The sequence below is a fragment of the Leptinotarsa decemlineata genome, unplaced genomic scaffold (genome assembly GCF_025532065.1).
Source record: "Leptinotarsa decemlineata unplaced genomic scaffold, Ldec_3_MD MMD2_tig00000010_RagTag_RagTag, whole genome shotgun sequence".
In the NCBI taxonomy this organism is placed as follows: Eukaryota; Metazoa; Arthropoda; class Insecta; order Coleoptera; family Chrysomelidae; genus Leptinotarsa; species Leptinotarsa decemlineata.
This window is the reverse complement of record NW_027412538.1, coordinates 397,665-410,753: the sequence shown is the minus strand read 5'-3', so window position 1 is coordinate 410,753 and position 13,089 is coordinate 397,665. Positions and strand designations below refer to the sequence as shown.

General features: G+C 32.6%; 1 protein-coding gene across 1 annotated transcript in view; it reads left to right on the top strand.

Annotated features, from left to right (window-relative positions):
• The first annotated feature begins 5,832 nt into the window (after nucleotides 1-5,832).
• Nucleotides 5,833-13,089, top strand: part of Cse1 (Chromosome segregation 1) — a 28,810-nt gene continuing 21,553 nt past the window's right edge. The window contains exons 1-4 of the mRNA XM_074171189.1: nucleotides 5,833-6,073; nucleotides 6,129-6,274; nucleotides 12,674-12,866; nucleotides 12,930-13,075. Coding sequence (XP_074027290.1) covers nucleotides 5,989-6,073; nucleotides 6,129-6,274; nucleotides 12,674-12,866; nucleotides 12,930-13,075 — 570 coding nt within the window. The 5' untranslated portion in view covers nucleotides 5,833-5,988. The remainder of the gene's footprint in view (nucleotides 6,074-6,128; nucleotides 6,275-12,673; nucleotides 12,867-12,929; nucleotides 13,076-13,089) is intronic.

Genomic DNA, 13,089 nt, shown 5'->3' with positions numbered 1-13,089 from the left:
TTGAATGGAAAAATTTGCAAATTTCTATTTCAGTATAACGTGTCGATACTCGAAAAGCGCCGCCGAATGCAACGCTTATTCAGACGCACCAAGAAAACGAAATAAAACTTGTGTATGCTTGTAATTTAGTGTGAACATGTTTGATTATAAATATTAAATATGAATGCCAAGGATAAACGTTAATTTGTTGTTTCCGAAAAGAAAATTTGAAGTAAAGTGAATCGATTAAGTGTCTGCCAGTGTCGGAAAAAGTAAGTATTTATCTACCAATTTGTTATACATACTTATTTTATTTTGTGCTGTGAGTAGATGCCAAAAAAGTAAAGAAGGATGACATCAATTTTTTTGATAGACCTATTTTCCTTTTTTGACGTCCACTCACAGCACAATTAAATAATCAATCATTCGAAAACTGTACCTGAATATGAAGATCCAAATGAAATTCACGAGAGGATACTTAATGCCCCTCACAAATCGACGTATGAACAAATTATTTGACTACAAAAAAAATCCAGTTTGCTTTGATAGTAGTATTGCTAGACTTATTAAGGTTCGAGACGAATTCCATTACAAAAGAAAGAAGAATCTCGGAAATCAAAATTGATTATTATGATTAACTAACTAAAAAAACATATTAGACAAACAAAAAGAAAAATTTTTCATATTACTTTAACAAACACGACCTAATCCGAGTGAATCCGGAAAAGAGCCAGGCGATAACCATGGGAAGATTGCTATCTTCTCCGGCCAGAAAAGTGAGAATATTTGGAAGGGAGATCGACTCGCAAGCGCGGGAAAAGTACCTCGGTCTTCTAATAGACCGTAGGCTCTCCTGGAACCCGTACATCACAACCGCGAAGGCAAAAATCGAGGGTCGGATAGCTAGTCTGTACCCTCTGATCAACAGACGCTTTAAATTAAGCCTTAAAAACAAAATTACGATCTACAAAACGAGATATTTAAGCCTGTCATCATGTATGCTTCAGGCGTCTGAGGACAAACGGCTCCGTCAAATATATCTCCATTTTGGAGAGATATGCAAAATAAGCTAATAAGGATGATTGTGAATGCTCCTTGGTTCGTGCGGAATGAAGCCATCCACAGAGATTTACAGCTGCCTTCCATTCAGCAGTCCATTCAGTCGAGGAATCGGCAAATCTTTGATTGCGCAGAAACCCATGAAAATCCGTTAGTCAGGGAAGCTATGGATTATACTGTAGACGACCCCTCCCAATATAGAAGGCCCAGACACCCTATCGAATAAGGCCCTCATGTCCCCTGTTAGAAGATGAACAATATGAATTGAAGTGATTATATTTTTAGGAGTGATTAATTTTTGGGAAAGAAAGTTTTTGGCTTTCTACTACTCCATCTTGATACAAAAAAAGATGAGGGAATCTTCCAAAGGAAGGAAGGAAGTAATCAATTTGAAAATAAGTAACTCTATACATGGATGTGAAGATCATGCAAAAAAGTAACTTTCAGACACAAACTGAAAGAAAGTCCTCCTGAAACAGCTAATTTCATATAAACATTGAATTACACGAAAGAAAAAAATTATTTCGAAACAAATACTTTTATATGAACACTGAATTATACAGAAGATATTTTTCTCTACTCAGTTATTTGTATGTATATATAGTATATATATGTATGTATATATAGTATATATATATGTATGTATATATAGTATATATATATATATATATATATATATATATATATATATATATATATATATATCCATAGGAGAAAGTAAAATTGAAAATCAAAACAAAATTTGTCAGGCGTTCAATGAATATTGGCTACTATACTACTGTCCCAGCAACATAGTTGATTTATACTAAGAGAAAAACGAGTTCGGCTTCATTGTTTTCATATTTAAACAAAATAAGAGAATATTTGTATTCAAATGTTTTCATGTTAGATGTGTGAACAAAGATTCATTTGGTTTGTTATTAAACCGTTAAGATTTACACCATTTTATATTTAAACAGATCTGGAGAACATTCATGTTTTATCTTTCCGTTTTTATATCTAAAATGTCGAAATTCGTAGAATTTTCAGCCACACTTAAGCGAAGGAACGGTTGGTGTTCTATATCTTTCCTTCTCATGGAGTAGTTATGAATACCAGTTTTTGCAAGTGGCTGCTGTTTATTCCTGGTAGGTATATCGAAATAAGTTATGTATTGTGATGACAATAGAAGAATGTTGTATTTCTTCAAAAAGTAGTTTACACGGATCTGGAAAGGGTTCTCTATCCATGAAACAAATAACCCTTTTTTGAAGGTGTAGTATTATGCCAAACAAAATATTCACACTCAAACAGATTCCTCATTTATTGTTTAACTAATTTATTAAAGAGTCAGTTACAACCATGTGAATTCGTCACCATGCTGGTGCCGGTAATGTAGGTCACTTTCTGTATCTTCAAGCCAGCTGTCACAAACAGCAGTGACTACTAATACATCTTAACTACTACTTACTACAGAAGGTGTATAACCGATCAGTGTGTGCGGAGTTGAATTACACCAGAATTTCATGCATACTGTAGCCTTAATGTACGAATTCATGATAGATGCGTTTCAAGATGTCTTTTGGAAACACTATCTCTTAGATTTTGAACTGTATAACACGCAGAACCAACTTTTGAATAATATGTGTGCCTCCCAAGTTAGTTTATAATCAACAACTATTCTCAAGAATTTCGTTAATTGTGAAACCTCAAGGTCAAAGGGAAACTTTCGTGAGGAAACTTTTAATACAGATTTCATGTTCATAAAATGATTTAAACAGGTAAAATTTGACTGTCAATAATACAATTTTGTCTAACATACCCGAATGAAAAATTAATGATTTTTCTTTAGTTTTTCAGTCAGTAATGATATTACTCTGAAACCTTTCAGTATGTGACACTGATCTTTTTTGGACAGTGGAATGTATAGTATATATCGTCATAGAAACCGCAATATATGTCGTATGTTAAAAAAATCAATTTTTTTCTTATTGCACCACTATGGCCAACTTTGTTGATCTGCACAACATGCAATAGGTAGTAACTCAGTAAACCAATTAAAATGCTGAGAATCCTCCCCTTGCAATAAGTCTATCTGACATCTGCTTGATGTTTGGTCACAACAAATAGAGTCGTATGTCACAGAGAGTGATGAGTTTTATTTGTTTTCTTTCATTTTGGTCAGTGCAAGGTGTGGTATGTCAATACATTTCAAGTTTTGTTGACATTGTTTATTTATAACTCATAGTAATTCTTCAATAAATACATTAAAAGTGAGTAATTTTATACTCAATATCATTTTACTTTATCACTTTCACGAATTTTTGGCAATACCTATGGCCATACATAGAACAGGAGATCAACCACCAGCATTTAATGAGAATGTTGAAGCATTGCAGTACCTAGAATTGAAGGTACCAAATCATGAAATTTCTTCAGTAGTTTCCAGCAACTCTGATTTCAACAGCGATTCTGATGAACAGTACAGACCTTCTAGTAAAAATTCAACTGCATCCATTGAATCGGATGATTCAATACAAGAAGCCGGCATCCTCCAAGCTGAAAATAATGAACAATCAGATACTGAAGAAACAATTAGAAAAAGGAAGAAACGTAGGAGGAACGGCAGCGAGTATACAAAACAAAAGAATGCAAATATGCACTTATTTGGCAAGTCCCATGTTGGTTTCAAAAAGGACGCCTCTGACAAATATAAAGAAAACAAACAAAAAGGGTACAGTCGCATAAAAAAGGGGGGCCAAGACAAAGTTTTTTTTTGTGACCAAATCGTCGATGAAGAACGCCATCGTCTTTTCTCAGAATTCTGAGCTTTTCCCCCAACTGGGACTCTAAAAAAGCTTATATAAAAGGGAGTTGACAGCATTGATGTCACGAGAAAAAAACGACCTTCCGCTTTTAGTTTTCAGTGAGTGATGGGAATAGGGGCAAAGTTAAGAAACAAGTTTGTAAACAAATGTTCATGCACACAATAAGCATTGGGGAAAGACCATTACGTGATTGGGAGAAACCGCCTGAAACCTCTAGCTCTCAGGCAAGCACTTTTATGGAAAATATTATGCCTCAGGAAACGCAATAACAGAATTACAGGAGAGGCTGAACTCTTTGGGAAAGGTTGAATCACATTACTGCCGCACCTCTTCTGATAAACTGTACCTAGAACCAGTCTGGGGTAGTATGAGAGACTTATCGAAAATATATCGCAATTTTTGAGTCTTTAGGAAAAACTAAAGTATCGAGGATAACGTTAAAAAAAATTATGGGCAAGATGAACTTGGCATTTTACACGCCAAAAAAAGATCAATGCAACGAATCTACCATGCATAAAAATGGAAGTATAGATGAAGAATCTTATGCAAAGCATATTAAAAAAAAACAAGAAGCAATCACCGAAAAAGAGGCTGACAAAAGTAAAGCTGTTAAAAATAGTAGTACAGTTGACCTACCAGCTGTGCTTCTGGCACCACGTTTAAATGCGACGGAAAATTATTACAAAACTAAATTAAAAGTCCACAATCAGGTTCATTATAATTTGTCATCAAAAGATGTTTCGTTCTATGTTTGGCACGAAGGAAATGGTGGATTGGATAGTGACGTCTTTGCTTCTATAGCAACTATGTTCATCTCAAATGAATTAGCCCAGGCCAAGCCGATTCCACAAAAAAATAGTTATATGGAGTGATGGGTGTGTTTATCAAAATAGGAATACCAAACTGTCTAATGCCCTATTAGACTTGAGCATGAAGTACGGGTTAATTATTGAGCAAAAGTATCTTGAGGTGGGCCGAACCCACATGGAAGTAGATGGATGCCATTCCGCAATTGAAAGTAAGCTGAAGCATCGAAAGCAAGTGTTCCTTCCTGCAGACTACATTCCAATTTTACAATCAGCACGACCTGACCAGCCATTCAAAACTTATTATTTGAACTACAATGACTTTGAAGAGTTCAATTCTGATTAATATACCAGTTTTCGAGCAGGGTATAAAGCAAGAGATCCCTGTGTTAATGACCACGTGGCCCTCCAGTATACCCCGGATAAGATAATCAATTATAAACTTGCATTTAACGACAATTGGGCACCATTACCATGCCGTCCACAACGTTCAGTAAACCTCAGCGACATTAGGTGGAAGTTATATGACCGACCCTTCCCAATTGAAAAAAGTCAATTTGAACACCTTCAAGAGCTAAAAAACTTATACCAGAAGATTACAGAAGCTTTTATGAATCTCTTCCATACAAAAATTAGGCTAATTATTAGTTTCAAGTCTTTCTAATTTTCATTTTGGAATAAGGATTTTTAATTTTTTAACATAACAGTATTTTCAATTAGTTTGTCTTTTTTTAAACTATTTTTATAAATAATAAAGAAGTTTTTAGCAATTTTGTTTTTTTTATTTTGACCTACATACATACCATTCATTCTTAGAACAACTGAGGAAAAGTCGTATTTTAACGAAAATTGAAAAAAATTTGTTTACAAAAGGTCGTATGTCAACATAAATTATATAAATTAAAAAATCTTCAAACAAAAATTATGGCATTATCATTCTAAGGTGAAATAAATAATGTTTGAGCATTTAAGAAATAAATTGTAAGCAAAATGACATGTTGGAACAGTTTTTTGTTCCTCCTGAAAACTTTGATTTTTGGACATATTGCTGTTTCCACGACGATATGTAGTATAGAGTTCACTATTTTTGGAGTTTACAGAAAAATGAGTTCTGTGATTTTCCCGTCTAGTCACAGAACATATGTTTTCTCTGATTTTAGTTAGTACGTATTTGGCGACAAATTACTTTGCAAGTTGTAGATTTGTACGAAGCCTAAGGTATTTGATCTTTTTTCAATTTGCTTGCCAATTTAAATTTTAGGTTATAATTTGAACCGTTTTTGAAAGGAGCGATACCGATAAAGTTTCTGGTTTTTGTAATAATTAGTGTATATAAAATGGAAATATCTGAGGAAAACCTAAAAACATTGGCAAAATATTTACAGGAAACTCTCAATCCTGATATTAACGTCAGGAGGCCGGGTGAGCATTTTCACTTGAAAAATTGTCTACTTTTTTTATAAAATAATTTTTTCAGCTGAGAAGTTTTTAGAAGGAGTCGAGGTCAATCAAAATTATCCCGTGATTCTCTTAAATGTAGTTAATAAATCGGATGTTGATATGACTATTCGCATTGCTGGAGCTGTAGCATTCAAAAATTATATTAAGCGAAACTGGGAATTAGTGAGTATTCAAAATATTTTTTTCAAACCATTTTCATGTAATCTGAGAGTTATTCAAGTGATATTAGGAATAGGTGAATTTATAATTTACATCTTTGTTATAATTTTCATTTTGCTGCTGAGTTACACATGGTAAGAAAATTATCAGTTGTTGAAATTGCTAATATGCTGACCAGTCGCAAGTTATTCATTTTGTTAAGACTATCCACTAATACCCCTCCCCTAAAATATATTCTAGATATATGTAACAAGTTTGCACGTTTAAATTAGACCATATTAAATTGAATAAAATCATGTAAGTAATCAACAAAAACTAACATCACGATATTAACTTACACAAAAACAGTTACATAGATTTTGGACTGCAATATGAATTGCAGATTGTCTGTTGGCGAAGAATAGTCAGCACTTCTTTTTCAACAACCGCAAATCATTAAACAATAATCTGCTTTTCAACATGATATAACTTATCAAAACAAGGTATTGAAATAAGCAATGTAATTGATGACTTTGATACACCTTTCACATGAAATTCCAAGTTAAATTAAGCCTGTATTAGCCATAAACTAATTTCACAAATGGATATATTTATTCTTTCATCTCATTCTATTATTATTGTTTCAAGTGATGCTATGATGCTACTATAAAGTCATTTAAGAAAATCATATATATACATGTCTCATGCATCAGCATTTTTTACTTTTCATTTATATCTTAATGATGAACTTTTCCCATTAACCATAACTGGAGCATATTCTATCAATACAAATTTCACTAAGTTAACATTATCAGAAGTCAGCATTATTCTATACTTTGTTTCCAAACGATGCTAACTCAATTAGCCAAGCACATATCGACTAATTTTTCTCTGGTATGTTTTATTACATTAATTTTTAATCAGAGGTTCTGATTCTTCTAATCTTGTTGATATTATTATATTTTTTATTATTTCTTATGAACCATCTCTAGAATACATTTTCTTTTTGAATTATGTTCATGACACAAAATGATAATTTTTCAAAAGTGTTGTCATTGAAGTATAATATACCATTTATTTGATACAAACATTTCATGTTTGGAAAAGTTTTTACTAATACTGGATAGCTGTTGTTACAGACATTTTCATTCACTAAACAGTTTTACAAAAATGTAACACTTGTTTCACTATACAATACCTTCTTTAGGCTTCTTAAATGTTTGAATGTTTAAAATGTTTTTTCCGTTAACCGGCTATCTCACCCCTACGAACGATAACACTCAGAAGTCGAAACGTGTGCAAACTAAGGACTAACGAGGTCTTACCTTTTAACGTGTGATTCGTAACACGGGTTGGATGATATAAAGTGAAGATCGAGCATTCAGCCTGGGGCTTGAACAAAGCACCCACGTCGAACCGCGCTGCTACCGACCGACCATGAACAAAAATTATGAATGAGTAAATCATCTACCTTTACAACTTTTGAGTGTTCAAGTAGAATAAGAATTTTTAGGGATCTATAATACTGCCTTGTGAAATTCTCATTTAGAGTGACAGTTCCATAGAATTCTATTTGATTTCTTTTGTCACCCCTGTTTATACTGATTATTTCCTTCAATCCAATAAAATGATGAAAATCAAATTGAATCAATAAAATCAAATATTCAAATATAATTGTGACTGAATATTAAAATTTTGCATAAATGCTTTTATAGAAATACACAGGTTTAATTAGATATTATGATTATGACAGTAACTAGACAAATCAAATAAGAGGTTGAAATGAAAAATGATGAAATGTTACACTTCACTGATTCACATAACCTCACAAAAATAAGACAATTCTTCAAACATAGAGTAACAAGACGTGTGTGTATATATATAAAGATAAATAGATTAGTACTTTTTGGTTATTCCCATATTGATTTCAATTTAAGAGCCACCGGTATACAGCTGTTTCAGCCTATTGGGCATCGTCAGTACCGGGCAGGCGGTCCTCGATTGAAGACAAAATGAGAAAAACCAAGAAAGTACTTGATAAAAATAGCTGCGTAAACGCAAGCGAAACATAAGTGGAACGCTTGCGTTCCATTTATGCGTAAACGCAAGCGAAACATAAGTGGAACGCTTGTGTTCCACTTATGCGTAAACGCAAGCGAAACATAAGTGGAACGCTTGCGTTTACGCAGCTATTTTTATCAAGTACTTTCTTGGTTTTTCTCATTTTGTCTTCAATCGAGGACCGCCTGCCGGTACTGACGATGCCCAATAGGCTGAAACAGCAGTATACCGGTGGCTCTTGAATTGAAATCAATATGGGAATGATAAAACAGTACTAATCTATTTATCTTTTGATTTTCATGGAATTATTTTCCAGCAGCTTGACTGCATTAACCTTTCTCGATTATATATATATTTATATATATATATATATATATATATATATATATATATATATATATATATATATATATATATATATATATATATATATATCTGTGTGTGTGTATATATATGTATATAAATATTTATATAACAATACATATAATAAATATTTCGTTTATATAGATGCGTGGGAAAGTAGGGATTCAAATGACACGAGTGATGATTGAAAATACTTCTAAATACTACTTACTCACATATATCGATCGCTTCAAATCGATTGATCGCTTCAAATCGACCGATCGCTTCAAAAACACATCACATACTTTCTTCGGAAGCTTCTGATAATTCCTCTTCCATATTGTCTGTTTCACTATCACTATCGTCATTTAAATCAATAATGAATTTATTTCTGCTATTAATATGCAAGTGTCCAATCTCCATATAGTCTTTTTCAACTAAAATTACTTTTTTAATCCTTTTCTGCCAGTCTTCTTCGGTAATATTCTTACTTCTTCTTTAACTAGCTCTAGTACCTTTTTATCAAATTTTGGAAACTTATTTTTCCGCCTGATACTTTGTTTCAATTTTCCCCAAATCAATTCGATAGGATTGAAAACACAAAAATAGGGGGGAAGTCTCAGTATGGTGTGTCCATACTTTTTAGCAATACTCTCAAGGGCATACACTTTTTCAAATGTTTTTGTCTGTAAAACTTCAAGAAGTTGGTTTTTTGTATAGTTATTTTCAAAATACAAATTGTTTTCCATTAAAAAACGTTGTATTTCATCTTTAACTTCAAGAAGTTGGTTTTTTGTATAGTTATTTTCAAAATACAAATTGTTTTCCATTAAAAAACTTTGTATTTCCTCGAATTTTTATTCGGTACTTTGATGAGCTGTCGCGAATGATAGTAAGCGTTGTCAAGAACTATTACACTATTCGAATCCAAATTTGGTATCAATGTGTTTTTGAACCATTCCTCAAAAATATTAGCTTTCATGTTCTTATGATAGTCAACATTGCAGTCCTCAAGTTTTTTTCCACATAATTTTAAAGAATTCGGAACCAATCCTTTACTTCGCAATGCTCAATGATTAGTCGCGATCCTTTGTTTGCAGGCATGTTAGGCGTACACATTTTCGAACCAACAGTCCACCCTTTCGTAACGGTGTCATGAGTGGCATACCAAGTTTCGTCCAAATAGAAAATTTGCCGTTGTTCTTGTGTATAGTTAGTTATTTGTTCTAAGTATTTATTACGCATTTCCACTATTCTTTTGTTTTCCATAACTGCTTGACGTTTGTTTATTATTTTAAATCTAAATCCTATTTTCTTTATCCAATTCTGAAGAGTTTTGTTACAGCAGCTCACGTTATGGCCGGAAGTATCCAATTTCTTCCTTATGATTTCAGTTGTAGGAATCTCATTGCTTTTGTAGGAATCTTATTATTTTTTTCAATGATTTTATTTATTTATTTATTCCATGAATTGCAAAAACTACAAATATGAGTACAAAATTCTACAAAGTACATATTATGGTTAAGGCCTTGAGCTTTAGGAAACTATGTAGGCCATAAAAAAAAGATACATATGTAAATCAACTAGAAGAAAATAAATATGAGAATCAATTATTATAAGCTACTCAAATTAAAAAATAAAATATTTTTTTCTAGATATATAAAATTTGAAAAGAAGATAAAGAAAACTATCACAGCATCAATCTCACAGTAATGTTAATACCAGTGAAGAACAGAAAACAGAAAAATATATACACATATATATAAATCTATATAACAGCATCAATCTCATAGGATCGTTAATACTATTAATACTAATACTATGTCTGGAAATAACCACTAAATATTAAGTCCTTCAATTTCTTTTTAAAAGAGAACACTCCAAGAATCTTTAGATTTTCGGGAATTGAGTTGTAGAATTTGATGCCTTGATGTGTAATACTCTGCTGACCAGCGGAATTCCTCACAGCAGTTGTTCGTAATTGTTGCCTATTTCTGGTACTGTTGTTATGGACTTGTAGATTCGATATGAAGTGAATGTTTGAATGGTTACTATGCAGCTGGGTGCTCTGTATGTACTCCAAAAATATGCTATCCGAATAATTGATGATCTAGAATGGCAACAGTCATGTAGAGATTCCTTCAAGAAATTGAGAATTCTCACTCTTGCTGGGTTGTATATATATGAATCATGTATTTATGTGTTCAAAAATATATCTTCATTTGAAGCGAATCGAGAAAATCATGGCTACTCAACTTGATCAAAAAATTTTTTGGTAACTGCTGCACATCGGACTGCACTTTTTCAGAAAAGTTATCCATACCTTGGCCCAAAATTTTTCAATAAGTTAGACGGCACAGTGAGAGAATCTCCTAATATTTCGATTTTTAAAGCACGATTGAAAGCCTATCTCATCCAAAAAAACTGCTACACCATCAATGAATTTTTTGCAAATCAATAATTCTTCACTCTAGACGGGCAGCTATTAGTAAACAATTTACCCTCTCATATGTATGTTGACTATAAATGTTATAAATTTGTATTGTAATATATTTATTATGTTTTACACCCCATTTGTATGTTAGACGGTAAATGTTTTTAAATTTGTATTGTTTTATATTTAATATGTTTTACACTCCATTTTTTTAATTTGTATTGTATTATGTTTATTGTGTTTTACACACTATGGACGTCTTCCATGTTACTGTGTACTATTTTGTGAAAGAAATTTTATACTTTTTAACGAGAGAAGTTAATAAATATTATTATTATTATTATTATTATTATTATATTACGTACAGGTTTGAATTATGTACAGTGAGTGTACATAATTGATTCGTCTGGTTAGGTATAATTGTGCTGTTGGATATCGGTACAAAAGATTATATACTCTCTTAACAGCTTTGTTTTGCAATACTTTCAGTTGATTATTCGTTTTTGTGTCGCACAACTCCAGATGAGTGTCAGGTATGTGATATGGCTATGCACAAGGGAGTATTATATTGATTTTCTCTGGTTTAAAGTGGTGAATTTTGAGATTCTTCCCAAGACACCAATAGCAGGGGCTATTTTTTTACAAATTTGCTGTATATGTTTGTCCCACTTCAGCTTGTCATCAATATAAAGGCCAAGATACTTGATACAAGTTGTTCTAGTCAGGTGACTTGTTCCAATTTGTATTGTCATATCATCTCATGGATTGCTCCTTGTTATTATCATATAGTTTGACTTGTTGGCATTAAGAGTTAATTTGTGATAAATTAACCATTTTTCGATATGGGAGAGATCTTCCTCTATTTGATGTTTTATTTGGAGTTTGTCTGTGCGGTGTCATCTGCATACAGTTGAAGTAGATGAATATCTAAAGGTTTTGGTAATCCTGTATCACATCGTTTCTTGCGCCCATAAGGTTTGTTTTTGACTATTTTGCGTACATCGAGAGAGGAATTTTGGTCAAATCTGATGTTGCTTGTAATAGAGATGTAGATTCTTATATGCATTGAAACATACTCTCAGTGTTTCAATATACATAAATCAGTGACGTAGATTTCTGCTTAAAATAACGTCGTTCAGATCCCTAGGCAGACTGAAATCTCATTCTGTATTACCTGCAATTGTGAATCAACAGCTAGCTGATCTCCTCCTGGACGATACAGCTTTCTACTTGGGATTAGGACTGTATAAGGCTGGTTTTAATAGACTGAAGGACACGTTAAGTCAAAAGTCATTCCCAGAATGCTGAGAGTTTCAGTGTCGATCAATAGTCTGCTTTGAGAAATTGACAATATGCACAATTCTGTATGTGGTCCATCTAGCCTCTCTTTATCTCTCTCTCTCTAGTAATTTGTGGAAGTGAGGTAGGTTTATAAGGATTTCCATTTCCACAAATGGTGTGACACTGAAAATTAAAATAAATTGGTGGATGTAGCCATTACACGTGGTAGGAGACCATCATGAGAAATAAGAATTACAACTTTCTGTTTTTATACCACTTGTAGGACATCAATATTCGTTTTCTAGGAAGAAAACCAAGCGGATCGTATCCACGAGTCAGATCGAGCAGAAATTAAAAATTCAATTGTAACTCTAATGTTGAGTTCACCAGAAATGATACAGAAACAATTGAGTGAAGCAATAAGTATTATTGGGAAGATTGATTTTCGCATGGAATGGCCAAACTTGATTCCACAAATGGTTGAAATGTTTGCCACAGGTATGTTGAAAATTTATTTAAAAATATATATTAAAATTTTGTGATTGATTATTCATTTTCAAGGCAACTTCAATGTGATTAATGGTGTGCTTCGAACAGCACATTCTCTTTTCAAAAAGTATAGATACGAGTTCAAATCTCAAAAACTGTGGATGGAAATAAAATATGTACTTGAGAAAATAGCTCAACCTCTTACCGATCTTTTCATTGTAAGTCATTTCAA